The sequence below is a fragment of the Convolutriloba macropyga genome, chromosome 14 (assembly GCF_964194025.1).
Source record: "Convolutriloba macropyga chromosome 14, txConMacr16.3, whole genome shotgun sequence".
In the NCBI taxonomy this organism is placed as follows: Eukaryota; Metazoa; Xenacoelomorpha; order Acoela; family Convolutidae; genus Convolutriloba; species Convolutriloba macropyga.
The window spans coordinates 41,660,834-41,682,137 of record NC_134481.1 but is presented as its reverse complement, the minus strand read 5'-3'; the positions used below and the strand labels follow the sequence as shown (position 1 = coordinate 41,682,137).

The 21,304-nt window shown below is 31.1% G+C and overlaps 1 protein-coding gene across 7 annotated transcripts in view; it reads right to left on the bottom strand.

The window, feature by feature from the left end:
- The window catches only part of LOC142353729 (uncharacterized), a 109,867-nt gene that overhangs the window by 8,106 nt on the left and 80,457 nt on the right, over nucleotides 1–21,304 (bottom strand). For all 7 annotated transcript variants that reach the window (XM_075406070.1, XM_075406069.1, XM_075406074.1 and 4 more), the window contains 2 exons: nucleotides 18,203–18,307; nucleotides 16,648–16,978 (listed from right to left, as the gene is read on the bottom strand). In XM_075406070.1, coding sequence (XP_075262185.1) covers nucleotides 16,648–16,978; nucleotides 18,203–18,307 — 436 coding nt within the window. The remainder of the gene's footprint in view (nucleotides 1–16,647; nucleotides 16,979–18,202; nucleotides 18,308–21,304) is intronic.

The window sequence follows — 21,304 nt, the reverse complement described above, 5'->3', positions numbered from 1 at the left end:
TAAGATTATAAAATATAAACCTAATATTCTAACAACAATGAATACGGTTAATACTAATATTAATATCATTCTCAATAGAGAAAAGAATCAATTAAATTTGCGTGATTCATATCTAGAGATAGAGTTTGTTGTATCAGATGATGCTGGTGGTGTATTTGCTAATGATGCTAATATCAGATTAGTTATTTATGGTATGATGGCATCGTTTAGTTCAATTAAGCTTGAAACTAGTGGTGGTAGGACTATTGAATATATAGATCATTGTCATCCTAATCTATTGATGTATAAGTTATTATTTAGTACTCGTGATGAATATGAGAGTGGTTTTGTTAGAAATCAGGGCAATAGAGATAGTCAACTTAAAGGTGACCATATTGCTGCACAACGAGGTCATATGTATATGATGGTTAAGATGAGTGATCTATTTGGTTTCGTAAATGATTTAGAAAAGATAATATATGGTTTAGGATTTAAACTATTATTGAAAAGAAATAATAATGATAGAGCTCTATATAGAGTTAATGCTAATCCTGGTGCAGTTGCTAATGATGGTAATATAGAAATTAGAGATATATCATGGTGTGTACCTAGTATTGATCCTAGTAATGATAATAGAATTATTGTGCAAAAGGGTTTAAATAAAAATAATAATCTAGACTTTAGTTATTATGAAAGAAAGACATTTTATAAGAATGTACCCAGGGCTACTAACTTCTTGTTTGATCTTGGTATGGAAAGTGGTATGGAAAGACCGCAATATATAATAGTTGGTTTTGAAAACAGTAATGATAATGAACAAACTCATGATGAAGGTACATTTGATATAATGAATGTTACTGAATGTTATTGTAGGATTGGTAGTGAGTTTTATCCCGAAGATAGAATGAATATTAATTATGGAACCAATAATTATAATGAGGCTTTTAAAGAGATTGTTAGCTTTAATAAAGATTATAATGGGCTACCATATAATATAAAACCATATATAAATCAAAGCACATTTAAAAGTAATTAAAGAATATATGTATTTGATACTAGATATCAAAGGGATCATATAGGTCCACAACCAATACAACTTAATTTTAAATTTAGTGCTGCAGTTGCAGATGTTATATGTCATGCATTAGTATTAACTAGAAAGGTTATTAGTGTTAATAGTGATGGTAATAAGATGGTTGATATAATATCAAAGATATAATTTAAGTCATAGATATAATTATAATTTTAGATATAACTCTAGCGATAATTATAATTTTAGATATAACTCTAGCGATAATTTATAATTATAGTGTAATATAGTTATTGTTATAATTATATACATAACCATATACTTATACTTATACTTATAGCTAGTCAGCTCTAATTGTTACTCTTGTTAATACCCAACTATTTCTTATTAGTATTAACAAAACCTTTAGCAGAAATAATGTCTAATTTCTTTTTATTCTCTAGAGCCAAGCCTCTAGCTTCAAGTTTCACCTTGGGCTTAGGCCCAGGCTTGGGTTTAGGCTTAATAATAACAAAGGGATTATACTTTTTAACTTCCATTTTTTTTTATATATAGAAATGAGTCTTTTAAATAAGTTCAAAACTAATTCATATTGTGTTGGAGGTAGACATTATAGTGGTACTGTTAATATAAGAGGAGCTATCACTTCAAAAGGTACAAAAATGTTAAAAGGTAATTGTGTTTTATGTAGAAGGAATAAATCAATGACAGTATCTGATGCAACAATGGAAGCAGAAGGACTTAAAGATTTCTTTAAAAGTGTTGGTAAAGCTACAGTTAACTTTGGAAAGAAAGTACCTAATAATCCAGTAAGAGCATTAGAAGTAGCAAGTAAAATAGGAAGTGCAGCTGCATCTAGAAACACTAGAGCTGCTTTATAAGCCACACCCGATTTAATTAAATTTGCAACTACTGGTGAAGGTATAAAAGTATTACAGAAAGGCAGAGGGTTATACTTAGGTACAAAGAAAAGATAATTATTTGATTATGATTATGTTTATGATTATGATTATATTGTATTTATGGTTATGATTATAACTAAGATTATGATTATATTATATTTATGATTATCGATAAATATTAATACTAATATTATTATTACTATAAACATTGTTATTACGAAGCACTAATATCTTTAATCTAAAAAAATACTCAGCTTGTTTTTCGTATTCTTCTTATAATCCTCATATAACTCAACAAATTCATTATACTCATCATTATCTATTTTATTTTCATTCATTGATTTAGTATATAGTTTATTAAACTTATCACTAAACTGTTTACTTAAAATATACATTTGTGAATACTTTATAATTTTATTTCTAATTTTAGTATTAATTGTTTTTGATAATGAACCACAAACATTTGCTGTAGCAAAAGCTGTTGGTATAGAATAAGATATTCCAATACCTGTTAATGCAACTGATGTTGTTGTTGCCGTTGTTGTTATTGATGATAATACTATTTCTGTTATCTCAGCTACGTTAATATAATTCTTATATCTACTTAACTTCTTATTATAGTTATTAGTTTCAGTTTGATAATAATTTCTAATATCTTTTATAATGTTAATATTGTTGTTAAATTTATTATTAGCTTGAATCTTCTCGTTTATGTGTTGTTCATTAACGGTTGACAAGTTGGGATATAGTAATCTCTCACTCGGTGCTGTTGGATTGGTCATTGCTTTGCTTATTTTCATTAGTAAAAATTCTTTCTATTTCTTTCATTATATCTTCTTGATTAAAACTATAATGCATCTCAAGTCTGTCTTTCTCTTTATTATCAAGTAACTTACTTTGTAAAAGTATAGCAATTATATATTGTACTATAACACCTCTAAGAGATTTATTATTTGCTTTCATTTCTCTCGACCGTTAGTAAACATTTTTGTCTAAGTGTATGTTAGTTATATTTTGATTAAATTTATTATTATCAAATTCATGCTTTAATTGATTATATTTAGAGATAGTATCAGCAGCAACTTTATTACAAAACTTAACAGTATTTCTGACTTCATTTGTTGATTCAATAAACTCATTAATTAGTTCTTCATTAACTTGTGTTTCATTTAGTTGTAATGTTTTAGTTGTAACTTTATCAAAGTCACCCTTTCTTAGTTCAGTTATGTTTTTACTTAAAATTTCTATTTTATTAGAAGAGAATAATAAGTTATTGTCACAATACTCTTTATTAACAACATCTTTTTCCTCTCTAGGAGGATGAACAATTGTAATTTTATAGGTATCCTTCATATCAATATCATCATTATCTTCTAGGAATAACCCACGGGCCTTACTTAGTGTTAAGTTGTTTCCATTCCCTATATGACGTTTCGCTTGGTTAAATCTATTTCTTGTCATTATTTATATTAAGAAATATATTTAGTGATTCCAAAACCTTATTATTAGATTCAAAATCAAACTCGGATTTCAATAGTTCCTGTTCATAATATTTACCTTCCATTATCTCTCCATTAATATCTTCTATTTTATATGTTGGTGGATGTGTTTTTAGAACTTCATTCACTTTAAACAATTCTCTATTCCAAATAGAAGTGTAACCTTTAGAGAAGATATTACGTTTATCTGCATTTCTAACATAATCACCAACTTTAAGTTTAGGTTTAACATTCTTAAAACTAAAAGTGTATCAGGATTATTAGAACTTTATCAGGATTATTAGAAGCGTCAACTGGTGTCAAATTAATTGTTGAGTGAATGTTATTGTTATATGATACAACAGCATCATTTAATATATTTAACCAATTACCATCACCGTTGATGAACATTGGTTTATTTATTATGTGTAATAATGTTTTATTGAATCTCTCTATAAACACAGCCTTTAAATTACTATAAGTAGAATATAGCTCTATCCCTGAAGCGGCTTTGCCGGTTTCATATTCTTTAAGTAAAGATTTAAACGTCTTATTGTAAAACTCACTACCTCTATCTACCCATAACTTTTCTGGTTTTCTAGGTTCAGAGCCACCTTGTGGATGTTCACTTAATACTATTTTAAAACCATTAGTTATAGATAAACAATATTTATTCTTTAAAGGAATAGCCTATGCATATTTTGTGAATATATCTACAACTGTTAATATAAACTTATAGTTATTATTGTATTTACTTAGAGATGATTTATCAATTAAATCAGCTGACCATGTTTCTTTTTTATATAGTGGTATTTTTCTTTGTATTTTAAACTTTGTTATTTGAGGACTGAATACTTTTTTAGCCAGTTGTTGTTGTTGTTTTTCCACATTTTTTATGAACGTAGTCATGGTTTCACCTATTTACCATAGTTAAAAACAAAATTATCGAGTTGGTTTTGATTAACAATATTCATAGATAATAGTTGCTTAGATATATCTAGCATTTCATCATATAACCCATCATGACCAGCTTTTGTTTCTAGTATTAATAATTCTAGTCTTTCTACTAAATTATTTGGGTTGCCATTTAATCCCCTGCCAAATATATCATCTCTTACCTCCATTATACGTTTTATTGTTCTATATCTAGCGCTTTTCTTATCCCCTTTTCCTAAATCATATCTAATATCCTTTAAAAACCTTTTGATTTTGTTTTCATCTTCCTCAACCTTATCATCATATGTTACATTTGATTTAGTAAGAAAATCAGTAAATCCTTCCGAAAACTCTTATACATTATCCCTAACTAAAAAAGCACCCTGCTCTAGAGTTATATCAACACCATTCATTTTATATCTCCTACTAGGTAAATCTACAAGTTCTAATTTTAATTGAGGATTAGTTTGAGCTCCCATGTCATGAAGAAGTTTGGCTGTTTTTGTATCAACATAAACTGGTGCTATATCTTGAGTTTGCCTTATGGTCCCCTTTAACGTTTCACCCATCTTGGAAGCAGTTTCATAAAACTGGTAACCAGCTTGCTCGATCTGCGAAGCAGTTTCACCAATCATCTTAGTTTGTTTATCTAACTCTTGATTTTGCCAATCTATTGCTCTTAATGTTTGTTCACTTAATGCTAGATTCTGTTCATTGTTTGCATTTAGTGTTTTAGTTAAAGGATCAAATAAATCTTCTATTTCACCATAATATTCTTGTTGTTTTAATTTATCTTCTAATCTATTTCTTCTGTTTTGTTTTTCTAGATTGAGATTGTTTAATTCTATAAGTTTATCTAGTTTAGTCATTTTATATGTATTGAAAAATTATAATAAGAGTAAAAAAATGGATAATGAAAACAGCTTCTCTCCTAATCTAAAAAGATGTTTAGCTTGTAAAAGACGTTGTAATACTATAGATGAGTTTATTGATCATATTAAGGAACCAAATCATGATGATTTAATAATTTCAACTTATTCTAAATATGTAGATGGGGCCGGGAAGATAATAAAATTTCTAGAATATAATAAAAATATAATAGCTGGAGCTACACTACATAAGAATACAATCATGGGAGACATTATGGAAAAATATATGGCGCAGATAATGATTTATAATATGCTAACTACCAACCATATGGATGTAATGAATGAATTAGGTCTATAATTATTTGTTATAAAAATTAGCGAAGCTCGTTAAATAATATAACAGCAACTTCAATTAACTTTCTATATCATCATTAATGGTTAGTTCTAGAATATTATTAACCAGTAGGTCTTTGTCTCCATCTAATGATCTGCGAATCAGTTTCACTGATGCTTGGTGGATCATTTTTATTAAATCTCTTTTGAATAAATATAGATTCTCATCATGCGGATAACTTTTTATTTTGTTTACATGAAATCTTTTATCATCAAATATGTTTAGACTAATCTTACTTGTTTTTGTTGTTGTCATGTTATCGCCAACTTTTTGTATTCTACATTCATCTACTGTTCTCTGTGTATTATTCATTAATGCATCATAAAAATCTATGTGCCTAGCATTATTATGCTTCTTTATTTCTTTTTCTTTAGTGTTTTTAGGATAATTTTTGAAGCTATATGTTTTGGGGGACAATGCTATAAATTCCTCAATAATCCCACTTCCCAGCTCGTGCTTAAACTTGCCGGGGACTTTATTATTAGTTTTTATAGGTATGTCTAGATTACTTAAGTCCATATGCTCATCACTAACTTTACCTTCACTATAACTTAATACGAAACTGTCCGTATCCATATAGTGAAGTGTTAGATTTTTGAGGGATGGTTGTAGAATATTATAGAATACATCATACATGTGTAATTTACTTAATTCTAAGATAGTAACACCTACATATACTGGAGAATCAAATTCTACTTTTTTCTTTATATATTCTATTTGGCTATAATCTCTATATCTAGTTATATTCTTAAATGTTGGTTTCCTTACATTTTTCATTATCTTTTCTTCATCATGCAAGAACTTGCTTTGAAAGAAGTGTAGAGGATTCATGCACATTCTTCCATATAATGAGTTATTCATTAATTTCCTTACATCCTTTTCTGCTTCAGTTTTAGCTATTGCTTATTTGTTAGTGTTGTTTTGGATATAATCTCTACATAAGTAGTCTTGTTTAAATTTAATTAATCTATGTATTATTGTTACTTTTACTCCCATCTTAACATAGAACTTTAATATCCTATAATGAACCATATATTCTGTTTTGTTGTTTTGGTCTAAGATTAATTTCTCTGATCTGTGAAGCAGTTTCCCTGATCTTGGCTTGCCCCCATCTCTTTGTCTGTAACCTAATTCATTATCATTTATCTTTCTCTTATTAGGCATTAGTGCTAACTGTTCTGTTCTCTCTTTACATTCATTAGTATAATCAATATCACAAACTATATAGTAACCATGATCACTATCATCTGGAGTATTCAATATTGCATCTAGAGTAGTAGTGGTAGTAATAAACTCAAAATCCTTATAAGGTAACTTTTGAATCATTGCATAACCATATAGGTTGTTTGCGTCTATGTACCATATATTTCTATTAATAACTTTATCATTAGTATGTGCGAACGAGCTTTGCTCGTGGCTAGCCAAGCAGGTTCCCTGATTAGTATTAGTTTTAGTACCAGTATTAGTATTAGTATTAGTATTAGTATTAGTATTAGTATTAGTATTAGTATTAGTATTAGTATTAGTATTAGTATTAGTATTAGTATTAGTATTAGTATTAGTATTAGTATTAGTATTAGTATTAGTATTAGTATTAGTATTAGTATTAGTATTAGTATTAGTATTAGTATTAGTATTAGTATTAGTATTAGTATTAGTATTAGTATTAGTATTAGTATTAGTATTAGTATTAGTATTAGTATTAGTATTAGTATTAGTAATAGTATTAGTATTAGTATTAGTATTAGTATTAGTATTAGTATTAGTATTAGTATTAGTATTAGTATTAGTATTAGTATTAGTATTAGTATTAGTATTAGTATTAGTATTAGTATTAGTATTAGTATTAGTATTAGTATTAGTATTAGTATTAGTATTAGTATTAGTATTAGTATTAGTATTAGTATTAGTTTTAGTATTAGTATTAGTATTAGTATTAGTATTAGTATTAGTATTAGTATTAGTATTAGTATTAGTATTAGTATTAGTATTAGTATTAGTATTAGTATTAGTATTAGTATTAGTATTAGTATTAGTATTAGTATTAGTATTAGTATTAGTATTAGTATTAGTATTAGTATTAGTATTAGTATTAGTATTAGTATTAGTATTAGTATTAGTATTAGTATTAGTATTAGTATTAGTATTAGTATTAGTATTAGTATTAGTATTATTATTAGTATTAGTATTAGTATTAGTATTAGTATTAGTATTAGTATTAGTATTAGTATTAGTATTAGTATTAGTATTAGTATTAGTATTAGTATTAGTATTAGTATTAGTATTATCATTAATATTAGCATTAGTATTAGTATTACTATCTGCGAAGCAGGTTCCCTGATTGTTTATATATCTATCTCCCATTATTCCACATATACCACCTCTCTTTGCTCCAACAAAATCATCTAGCATTTGTTTATCTTATAATGTATCCAATGTTACACCGCTTGACATTAACCAACAATCAAAACTATAACCTGGGAGACTTACATAGTGTAGGGGATTGAGCTTGAATTCTTTCATGCTTAGTTTCACATATTCATTCATGCAATAGTCTAATTTTTCTACATCATTCTGTAAATACTCTATAGTTAGATCTTTACCAGTTTTATGACTGTTTTCATTATTAAGTTATCTACTTCTTCTTGTGTTGGTAATTTATTATGTAGTGAGGATTTGCAGTCTTCTGTTTTTAGATTACCTATAGCTTCTTGGTGGGTAGCTTTGCTACTATACGACTTGGTCGTGGTTCTCAATGACTCTAAACTAAAGTATTCATATGGATATAATGTTTTAGTTTTACATCCGTATATCTTTGCCATTTGATCTAGACGCATAGCTAAGAAGTTATAACTGTCTAAGAATTTGAGACAACCAATGCTAAACATCTTAGATTTACCAGCAGCTAGTGGTATGTTATCTACTTTTATTTTATCATTATTCTGTTTAAAGAGTTCACTGTATAGTAGGTTGAAGTCATAGCCAGAGCCATTATGGAATATTACTGGAATGAAGTTTTGTTGTTTGTATCTTAGATTACATATTTTACATGCTGGTCCTCTATATTTAACAGTTTCATGACAATGATCTCTTATTTTATTAATACATGTTTTGCTGCAGATATGACAAGTGTTATTAGTTTCATGATATAATTTAACTTCTTCTGCGAATATCACCTTTTCATTATGTTTAAAATTATTCTCAGTTTCTACTTCTAACAGATCTCTAGCAAATCTTTTGATGCAGCCTAGACCGAAGTAGTGCTTGAAGTTACCTTGCCGGGTGTAACCCACAGCTATTGGAATATGTTCAGCTATTACATATTTTAAATCATTAGTTGAGACTTCAACAATGCAACATTCTATATCGGCAGTAATAATATTTTTTATATTCTGACGTTTGTGTTCATTTACAAAAGTAATATGTTTTTTCTTAGGACAAACAATCTCTGGTTTGAATGAGGTGCTGCATTCGTGTTTATCATATTTAATTTGTGAGTTAAACCAATAGGTACACCTATCACAATAATAATATTTAATGTTGTTTTTATTTGGTCGTTCTAACAAGGTTTCTATATTTTTTATTGGGGCACAGTGTTCTATTTGACCATTACTCCAAACTAGTATTCTTACATCTTTTCTATCTTTATTAAAATCATCCAATTGTTTAAACAACTCTATTTTACCATTACCACAAGGTGTGTATACCCAAATATTAATATTATACAGTTTCTGTTTTCTTATTATATAAGCAAAATCATCTTCATGTTGTTGTCTTGGTTCAATTAGTTTATCTACATATTTACTTTCTCGAGTTGCATGATGTGGGGCGGGATGTAGCCAAGCAGTTATAGTTTGTTGTAAGCAATTGTACTTATAACTACGTATATTTAATATCGATTTAGAGTTTTTGAGATCTGGAGAAAAATCTATATAACTACCAATAGATGCTTTAGTTGGTTCAGTGTTTAACTGAATACTTCTTATTCCAAGAAACTCAAAATCATAACCATAACCTTCATATATTTCCTTTTCGAAATCTAGCCACCGATTGAAGTCACCATATTCATATATTGCATTATTATTAATATAATCAGTATTGAAAAATATTTTAGTAGTTTTAACTTCTTCTTTGGTTCTCTTCTTATAATCACATTCAACCGTGATCTTATATTTAAAACTCTTAACTTTACGGAACTGGTAACAGTTTTTAATTTCTTCTAAAGAGTAATTAGTTGATTCATCTATATCTTCAATGTAATTCCCACCTTTATCAGTAATATAAATTTCTCTCATGTTCTGACTTGAGTTTATATCGAAGTCTTCTGTGTTTTCTAGATGCATGCGATTGTGACTATATGAATGAGTAGTTAGAGCTACTTTACTTCTAAATTCTTCATGACATTCTTTACATTCATACTTAATTCTGGTGTAGATATCCTCTTCAGTTTTAGTTTTAGGTTTGGCGGCAGGTTTAGTTTTAATAATATAATCATCTTCATCCAAATTATACACCCTCTCCGAGATTTCCTCTTCTTCAGACTCAAACATATTCTCCAATTGTTCCTTATGTTTGATTGATGCCTGTATAAAGCCTTCTTTGATTCAAAGGATAGATTACAGACATCGCAGAAGTTCATGACACTAGTATTAGTTGATTGAGACATGATGCATTTTTTTAGGGAAATAATCAAAAAATAATATTTCGAAAAATGAAAATGAAATGCAAAAAGTGTATAAATAAACCTTGGAAAGAATGTGGTAATAATTGTAAAGAATTAGAATATTCTTGTTATGTTTGTAAAAATATGGTTAAAGTGAAAGATTATATAGAACATTTGGGATATCATTATTCTGATCCTGATCAATATCTAACGTGTAGTATGTGTAATGTATATAAACATATATCATTATATACATTTGGAAATAGGAAATGTAGACTATGTATTTATCTTCATAGATATAGATATGGTCACACTAGAAATCAATTCAGAGAGCATGTTTATAAGTATAATATTCAAGAAGACATAGAAAAACACTAATCACTGTGTTTCCACCAATCTCAGTGTTTTTGACTGTATACCCATCACATGTGTCCCATATACGGTCTCACAGCAGGGATTATCCTTTTTAAGAACTGTAAATTTGGTTTTTTTTACCTCACTTAGTTTCATAGTAATTCATTAGAGTCGGGGGACGTTCACTGGAGTCAGTGAGGAAGGAACCCCAAACCTTCCGTTTGCAAAAGCAACTTAACTAGACTCGATGATTTAACCACTACACCAAGTGAGACAGGAAGTTTTAGTTTTAGATTGATTAAATATTGATTTGGGGGGATATATGAAAATTTTTATTATTTAAATATTTCTTTCAATTTTTGTTCAAGTTTTTTCGCAAGTTTGTTTACGTGCTTGTTACACGGTCTCATCTGCGAAGCAGTTTCACTGATTAGTTTTATACTAGTATCTGGGGACGTTCACTGGAATCAGTGAGGATAGAACCCGAACTATCGATGAAACCGCTTCACGGATACGTCTGATAATGGTTAATTACCAGCTTAACTCTGTACTAGTGGTTTGCACTAAGTGAGACAAGAAATGATAGATTTAAAATATAAAAGAAGTGAAAATAGAGCTAATATATAGTAGTGGATAAAACAAGGGATTCAACAAACAGTAAAATTTGGCCCGATTCGACATGCGCGATTAGCGTTAGGAGAAAGGGACAAATTTTACTGGTGGTTGAATCCCTTGTTTTATCCACTACTAATGAATCGAGGGTACAAAAGTCGGTAGTTTATAGTCTGTCCCATAAAGTTAAAATAAGCGAACGTTCGAAAAACGCCAAAAACGTGTAAATGAGCATCAAGGTGCTCATTTGAATGCCAACGTTTTCTCCATTAAGTTTTCATTCATCAATTTTTTCTACATGTTTTAATATTGAACTTTGACCTTTGAACTCTAACCTGTGGCTTTTGAAACCTTCGCTTATTTCAACTTTATGGGACACGCTATATTAGCTACTAACCGGAGCACTCAAATAAACTCATCTATGCTTCATGAGAAACCTGACGTCATCTGACAATTTTTTTATTTAGATCACAAGACATCAAAGGAGCAGAAAACAAAAGCAGGACTCAAAAGTTCACTAACCTTTAATGAAAACAAATAATGTCTTATATAGTCTGTCCCATAAAGTTGAAATAAGCGAACGTTCAAAAAAACGCCAAAAACGTGCAATTGAGTATCAATGTGCTCATTTGAATGTCAACGTTTTCTCCTTTAAGTTTTCATTCATCAGTGTTTTCTACATGTTTTAAATTTGAGCTTTGACCTTTCAACGCTGTGGCTTTTGAAACGTTCGCTTATTTCACTTTTATGGGACACGCTATATTATTTTTTGACAGCAAACAAAATCAAAGAAGCAAAAAATAACTGACTTTTAATTGAAACGTCTAAAAAGATTCACAAATGATTCAAGAAGATCGAACAAAAGCTGTGTTTTTTGAGACTAAGCAACAAAATATCAATAAGAACAAAAATTAAGGGAAAAACTCAAAAGTTCACGACCTATGTAGTGTCTAATACAAAAATTGTTAGCTATGGACTGAAACCAGTAACTAACTAATCTCGTTTTCGTCCCACGATAAGACTTACTTTTAACTAATCTTACTAAGTGGCAGGACATCAAAAATAACAGCAGTAGTTATCCTCTTGTAGTAGTTATCAGGTTCATTGGTTCATCTTTTAGTGTCTCTTCGTTGGAAGGGGAATTTGGTATGATTCCTGATCTCAATACTACTTTTCTTACATCAATTTTTTTGTTCACCAAAACTGGTGTTTTCGAGCATGAACTTATTCATGCGGGAGCAATATTCTAACTGCCCAATAATCTATTTAGTCAATGTTCAACATTTGTGTGCTTTTCATTATTTACTCAAAGCTCAGATTTTGGGTGAAATGGAAGGTATATTTTTCATCTATGTAAGGTAGTAGAAATGTGGTGCTTTTTTTCTTTGGATCAACAACAGAAATGAACAAATTGTTGGGATTTAAAACGGAAATCCGATCCCGGATTTCAATTTCTATAACTGGTCACAACTATTGAAGGTAGACGATAAAATTGGTAGTAACCCAAAAATAGAAAATTGCCGCTGTTCCTGTTATCAAAAGTAATTGTTCCGACTCCACTTTTGGGGGGAGGAACTATATACTCATGGGTTTTTTTTGTTCAGTCAATTTTGGCCGATCGATATATCGTAGAGAAATGTGAGTAGTATCATTAAGAAGCTTTTCCAGCGTAGAATTCAAAATTAAAAAGATTTTTTTTTGAATTTCGTGTTTTTCGAAGAGTTATCTAGGTTTAAAGTTTTGTGTGAACACGCGATATTTGCATGATTTTGTTCACTTTTAGCGAAAATTTTGTTCAAATTAAGGACTTTCTATAAAATTATTATTTTAAAATAACATTTCACGCTATAAATTGAAGCAATTTTGTGTTACCAATTGACCGATAAAAAGGCTAGTTCTGGTCTCTTGAGGAAGTTTACTATCAAAAAAATGTCGAATTCAATTTGAGAGCTGTTTTTTTTTCAGAAACGTTTCCTATTTATTGTTGTTTTTTTAATCACTTAGAGACAAGTCACTTTATATATCGAGGTTCTGTAAAGGTCAAAGCTAAATTATAGTCAACTGATACCCAATGAACAAAATATTCGTTTTCAAGGAATCACTCATGTTTTTTTTGTCTTCGAATCTGTGTTTTTCAAATTTTTAACGAAATTTTGATATTCTTTTAAGATTTCTCTAAATTTTGAGAGTCCTATGACATAGACTCAATAACCAAAAGTGCAATCAAGTTCCTATTGTGCATTAGAAAAGCCTATATAGTGCTCTGAGTGGACAGCTAATGGCTGCTATGACTTTAAAAATCAAATTTTCGAATTTTTTTGAACTTTAATTGATATTAAACTTATTTTCGTGAACAGTAAGTCAGTCTCAGCAATGACAGGACCACCATCCTTTTTAATGCAACCAAAATTAATCTGGTAGGTGGTTTTATCTGATAACTATTAGTCTTAGGACTTCGATTACAAGAGCTTTCATAATTTCAAGAAAAAAATTCGGATTTTTTTTGTAATTTTGATTCCCTTTGAAATATTTTCCATTATCCTAAAATTGATAGTTACCATTGGCTCAGAAAAGACGGTCAATGGATCAGGGATAAAGTTTTCTTCGCAAAGATTATATTTTAATTGGCTTCGACACTTTCTTCTGGAAAATGTGTCTGAATTTTTGTTGGTTTTTGCCTGTATTTGTCGTTGTCTTCATATTCATAGGACTTATTGTGATGCCTTATTGATAATATATTGATGACAAACATGTCGCTCTTCCCATTGAGGCATGAGGTAGCATATTTTTGGATTTCCTTTAAAGCTCTTGATTTTAGTGGCTGTTAAGAGTTCAAAAACAAAAATTTAAAATATTTTTGGACATTATACAGACTTAAGCTTATTTTGGTGAACTGTAAGTCAATCTCAGTAATAAAATGACCTTTTCTTTGCCACGGCATCTAGAATTTTAGCGGTTTTATCTTCTGACTATTGGTTTTATGACTTCGATGCCACGAGATCTCATAATATTTTAAAAAATTTTTGGACATATATTTGTTGTAACTTTGGTTACCTTTCAATTTTTATCTCAGTATTCTAATATTGATAATTTCCATTGGCTTAGAGAAGATTTTGAATAGATCTTAGATCAAGTTTGCAGAGAAAAGTTTATGATTCAAGTGGCTTTGACATTTTCTAACACTTTTCTACTGAATTTTTTTGGTTTTGCCTGCTTTTTTTGTTGTTTCATAATCATAAGACTTATTATGACGTCTTTTGATAATATATTGAATACAAACAACTTTTTTCCCATCGAGGTATAAATAGCGTATTTTTTGTTTTTCCTTGAAAGGTCTTGAATTTAGTGCCTGTTAAGTCTTGAAAATTAATTTTTTATAATTTTTTTTTGGATATTAACCAAATTTAAACTTATTTTCGTGAACTGTAAACAATCTCAAAAATAACAGGACCTCCTTCTCTTCTACAGCATCTAATACGAATCTGGTTAGCGGTTTTTTTTCTACCTATTGGTTTTATGACTTCGATGCCACGAGTTTTCATAATTTTTTTAAAAATTTCTTTGGATTCGTTTTTTTTGTAGTTTTGGTTACTTTCAATTTTTATCACAGTATTCTAATATTGATAAATCCCATTGGCCTAGAGAAGATCTTCAACTGATCATTGATAAAGTTTGCAGAGAAAAGTTTATTATTCAAATGGCTTTGACATTTTCTTACACTTTTCTACTGAATTTTTTGGGTTTCGCTGGCTTTTTTGTTGTTTTCATGATCACAAGACTTATTGTGAAGTTTTTTTTGCTGACATATGAATGACAAACATCCTTTTGCTCCCATCGGGGAATAATTTTGCGTTTTTATTGACTTCCGCTGAGAGCTTTTGAATTGAGTGGCTGTTAACACTTTTTCAAAAAATATTCGAAGGTTTTTTGAACGCTAACCTCCATTAAACATAATTCCATGATAAGTGAGTAAATCTCAGTAATGACATCACGCTTTTCTTTTTTTATTCAATACAAAATTGATCTGGTAAGCGGTTTTAAGTACTAACTATTGGTTTTATGACTTCGATGCCACGAGTTTTCGTTTTTTCAAAAAAAATCGGATTTTAGTAAATTTGGTTCTTTTTGACATCTTATCTCATTATCCCTTCATTAATAGTTCCCATTGTTTTAGAGAAGACGTCCAATGGATCATACATAACGGTTTTAGAGAAACGCTTATGGTTTCAATAGCTTCGAAGACTTCTTTCTTTTCTTTAAGGAATTTCTGAATGATTTTGAATGTATTTGTTGTTGTTTTCCTAATCATAAGACTTATGGTGATGTCCCGTTGATTAGATTTGATTGACAAACATCATTTTTTCTCATTGAGATATAATTTAGCGTACTTTTTGACTTCTGTTGAAAGCCATTGAATTTATTGGCATTGATATAATTTTTCTAAAAAATTTCGTGGTTTTATTATATTTCTCTATACTTTTGAAGTCATGTTGTGAAGGAAAGAACAACGCCATTGATATGAAAAGGTATATGAAAAAAATAAAATTTATCACCAAAAACTTCTCTTTTATAGGGTTTGACACTTTTCTTGCTCAATTTTTTCTGTAAGTTTCTGAAATTCTTCATGTAGTCTTGAAATGCTGATTGGTCTCATAGGCTTGTAAGTAAGGATTAAATGGTTGATGTTACTCAATGCAGTCAGTTTATTGCGAAGAGTTCATGATATTGTTCGTTTTCAAAGACTTTTTATTCTTTTTTCATTTTTTGTTGTTTTCGTCAACTTGTAATTTATTCTCATCATTGAGAGGTTCCATCCAATTCATTGTAATTCAAAAACCATTTTTCCATTGGTATCATGTTGTAACTGATGTTCTGTTTGTTTGTTGGACAATATGCGTTTTCATATAAGTTTTGTGAGTGGTCAATATTTGTGTATCTTTTTTCTCTTCTTTTAGCACATTCGCTAAAAAATTTGTTTTTGCTTATTTTGTCGTTTGTTTTCTTTCTCGTAGTGTTTCTAATGGCTTATCATCCGAGCGCTGTAATGAGGAGTGATGTTATGTATTTCAATTAGTAGTTTGGTTGTGTAACAATTTTTTTAAGCTCAAATATCTAATTTTAATTATCTCATCATTAGGTTGACAATCATTTCAAAAATGTAGATGAGCTCGGGTCGGAACATCATGTGCGAATGCACATTAACGAGCATCCTTGTTTTCTAGCAAAATGTTAAAATATCACCAGACTTCGCAACTACAGTCGTGCTTTATATAGGTTTTCCAACAAACTGGTACAAGCGTGCTGTGATCAATTTTATTTGGAAAACCTTTCAATTTTGTACAGGTCTTGTCAAAAAAATACAGATTCTACGCAGGAATGCTTGAATGATCATTAAATTTTTAATCACTGTGTAAATAGTTGCACACTGACCTTCGCTATTTGCATTTGGCTGGATTGAAGCTGTAGTTTGGGTATTACTTGTATTTGCACTAACTGGCAACATGTACAGATTATCATTATCTTCATTATCATAACAACAGCCAGAACAGCAGAATGCGTTTTGATCTCCGATTTCAGTGTGAACAAGTTGGGGGTCATCGTTAGCTTCGGGTGTTGTTCTGTGAATGTTATTTGAGGGGTGGGAGGGGTCGTCCGCCACCACCGCCCACACACCCTCCTCCTCGACTCTGATTGGCTCGTTGTACCTCGGCACTTTTGCCTCCTCGCTTATGTATTCCTCCATTTCTTCCTCTATTATATCCTGGAGAGGAAAATACAAATTTGGAAAATTTAGAAATAAATTTTGGGTCCTATTTACTCATTTCCTCAATTTTTTTACTCATTTGGTTATTACATGGTATCAATCGACTCACAGCGGTTTTATATAAGTATTGGTAATCAATAATTAATTCCTAGTTATAACAAGTTATAAGTGGCAAAATGTATACGGAGCATTAAACCGAGTGGTCACTGAGCTTACTGCCTCCCAGGGTGAGGTCGTGGAATTATGACTCGACAAAACGTCGTCGGGGGGGGGGGGGTGTCATTCAGGGTCGTTAAATACACGGACCCGGAAGAAGTTAATGACCCGGGATTTCGATTAATAAATCTGGTATTTCGGAACAGTGACCCGGTTCGGCTGTTTAAAGCGCCTCTAAACGTACTTTTGAAGATGTGTTTTGAAGATGATTAGGACGAAAAGATATCAAGGAATGAATAGATAGTTTTTGGTTGAAAAAAAATCGTTTCCTGGCAGTTGCATTTTTATGAATATATTTAAAAATTTGAAAAGTTTTGAGTTGAAATTTTTTTTCGATAAATGCTCTGAGTCAATGAGGTATCTATATTGTAATACGTAAATGCATATAAGGACAAAAAAGTTAACAACGAAATGCTAGAAATTTCAACTTTTCTAATGTTAAAGTGAAGTTCAGCTAATCTTTCCTTTATTTTTGACTTTAACTTACCTAAGGTAGCTTTACCTTAGCAGTCATTAAAGTCTTTAATTTTACTACTGTTACTTTTACATTCTTAATGCTATTTAGTAGACAATTTAAATTGAAATGCGCTACAAAACTGCAAATTTTTCTCCGAAAAGTCCTTTTCTTTTGTATAACTTTCACATAATGATCAGCAGGTCGACCGTTTTCGAAGAAAAATGCCTTCAATACATTCAGAAAACAATATCCTCACAAATGCCTTCACTTTTTTATATTTCATTTTGACTTGCAAGGAAAGTTTTTTGCAACTCATTTTTTATTTTTTTTGCACTTTTTTCAAAGAATGACGAACGCTTGATTTTACACTTTTCAGTATTTTTGTGTTGTATTTAATTCAGTTTTGTTTGTTTTTTGGCGCATATAAAACTACACTTGCAAAGAAAGTCTTTTGCAACTTATTTTTATTTTATAAGTTAATGAACTTTTTCGAAAAATGACGAACGCATTGATTTTACAATTTACAATATTTTTTGTTGTGTACTTGCCTCCGGGTAAACACTGACTCTCCATTTAATGTACACATGGTGTTTGTTGTCTGGGTTCACCATAAACATCATCAGTCTCTCTCCGCCCTCGAACCCAAAACTCATCTATAACAACAGGGCAAATAATGTCTTCACCAATCTACTATGGTACCAAAAAACTAAATCTTTTCCGTTTGTGCCCCTCCCCCACACACAGCTTAGTGGGTGCGTATTATTTGCACCCCCAGACGCACGTGCCATATTTCTACGTAATGATTTACCAAGTAATGACACGTGCTCTGTAACTGGGGGGAGCATAAAGTACTGGGGGGGGGGGGTTGCACAAACGGAGTTCAAATTTGTGCTGTAATAACGCGTTATTACACCTTTAGCTTTTCCAACTAGAAAGCTGCTTGCCGAGTTTTCATACATGTTTTTAACATCTGCGTCCGTTTCGCTCCAGATTTTTGACACTTTTTCTTCTAAATTTTCCGACAAAACTTGTTTTTTTTCTTCAAAATCCTCCATGAAATTTCAAAAAACTGTGTCAATAAACTGTAACATTTTATGAGATGATTGTAGAAGAAAATGCTGCCCACATTCTATGTTACCGCGTAAATGAACAATGCGCTATTTAAATAAAGCAGCGAGAAAACTATGACGTAATCTCTTAACCATGTAAGCCTTACAAAAAGATTAAATGCACACAAAATACGTTCTATTTGGCATAGAAAGCTCGGAAAAAGTTCGTTAAACATAATTTTCGTTGAGCCTACTAATATACTGAATCGATTGCGCTCTTTTAGGCTTAATATTTTTATGTTTCGAAAACGTATCGGTGACCAATCTGAGTCGAAAATCGACTCAGACAAAATACCTGCTAAAAAACATCGAGCTAGATTTGCCGGGCCATTGAGAGGGGCTTTTTGGCCTTAATGCGTTATCAAATACAGTTGCCTAGTTGACTTATCGTGTAGCTTATTGAATTGAACTTATATCTTTGAACGAAAGAGTGTTTTCCGTCAATTTTATTTTGATGCCGCGACCGGCTTCAGAAATTGCACTTAGCCTAATAAAACGTACCTCTCTACAGCGTGGACTTAAAGTTTCACTATTAATTGTATCGTTTCTGTCTCGTGTTTACGTGCGCGGTGTATTTTAGTAAATGAGCTAACGGTGGGTTTTTGGCCGACAGCACCGGAGCTAATGTTTGCGCATGCGTTTGAGATATAGCCACTGAATCTACTGTACAGCAAGAAGCGGTTATTCTTAAAATCTGATTCTTACACAGAATCTATCCGTCGTTATTCAAAGTAGTGATAGAAGTGACCACCTACGTATCTAAAATGCATACTAAAATTTGTTTATAATTTTACCGTAATTAATTTGTTGCAATAATTCACTTCAAATCAGAAGTTGGCAGCATACACAAGACAGCCCGGACCAAAAACCCAGCGCTTGCAAGTTCTATCCAAACTCAATCAACAGTCGGGGTGTCTTATCTAAGGAGGAATATGAATAACAGCGTGCCCCCTCCGTATGTCGTGGCCAGATTTATCTACAGCAACCCGGCCGCTTCTGAGGGAGGCACAGGAGGAGTGTACTACAATGAGCCACCGGAGAGTGCACGGGCATCCAGAGAGTGTAACAAAAATGTTCTGCACAAAAACTGTAAGACTCGACCAAAAAAAAACTTGGTTTTGATGCATTAAATTGATTATATATCCGGCAAATCTAGTGCCCCCATTGCCCCAGAAGGCTGATTTTTTTTTGAATAACGGTTACCGATAACCCAAGCCATACACATTTTTTGTTAAACAACATCAATTTTGAAAACTTTTGGTCAAAATTAGGAATTGACCAAATTGAGGTGAAGGTTGGTACTTGGGTAAAGTCTATTACACTTTCAAGCGAAGCAAAAAAAAAGTTTGAAAAAATTGACCAAACTTGATAAAGTTTTGAAAAAAATTTATATAAAGCTTGATAGAAGGCGGATCGAACATTTGTATAAAAAGGGTAGAATTAAGGGTAGAATTAAAAGATTTTCAAATTTTGAGAAAAAAAGAATCAGATAACTGATTTTTTACAAATAAGCGCTTATTCTTGGTAACTCGTGAAAATCGTGCCTTTAACATCAAGGTTCGGAGTTTGAGCAAAACTCAAGTCAATTATGTTGTAAAAAACATTATATGGTTTTCATATTAGCTGCTAGTTCACTTCATCACGCCATAAAAACTGCGCCTCAAGTAACACAAAATCGTTACAAACGTAACGTTTACGCATTACCGGGTTTAAGTTTCAACCCTAACGCTTTGAAAGTCCGAAAAACAGCGCAGTTCCAGTTGAAACATTTCTTTCATGATAAGAACCGCCTAGTTATATGGCATGATGTAGTGAACAATTCGCTTTCACGTCATCGAAGCAACAACAATAAGCCTTTAACACCTTCGCAGCTTATTGAAGTGCTTGAAAAGTATCAGGAGCGCATAGAAGCTATAGTGTATTGCCCCAGAGAGGGAACTCCTGATATTTACAATCAGCTCAAGCGTAGTACTCTAGTTACCATCCATTTAGTGAAAGACATTGTGTCTAAACGTAAACAGAAAGATCTTAGTTTACTTAAAGAGTACAGAGCATTACACCAAAGGCCTGCGCTTGAGCTGAAAACACTGACCATAGTCTTAACTCATAAGAGCAACCTCCGGTCCTTGATAACACGGTCCCGACCGAAAAAACTTTCCAAGCGCCGTCGAAAAACGCTCCGCAACCGCCATGCGTACGAGGAGGCGGAACTTACTCAAGCCTTTAATAACCTAAATGTCTCTTAGTCTTGCGTTGTTGTGCGGGTTAGTTTGTGGTTGATTCCTTCCAATAGCGCTTTGCTAAACGTTTCGCTCTCCCCATTTTGAGTTATTCACTACCGTCCGTTTTCCGCAGGTTATCTGGTTTCATTTTCCGTTTCCGTCCTCTTTGTTTCCGTGTCTTCTTGTTTCTTTCTATTCCCCGTTTATTTGTTGTATGATGTAGTATGTTGAGTTTTGCTGTAGTAGAATTTCTTTCTGCTAGTATGCTCGTTTGTTGCTTAGTCTCGTTCCTTGCTAGGGTGTGACTTAAGTTCATTCT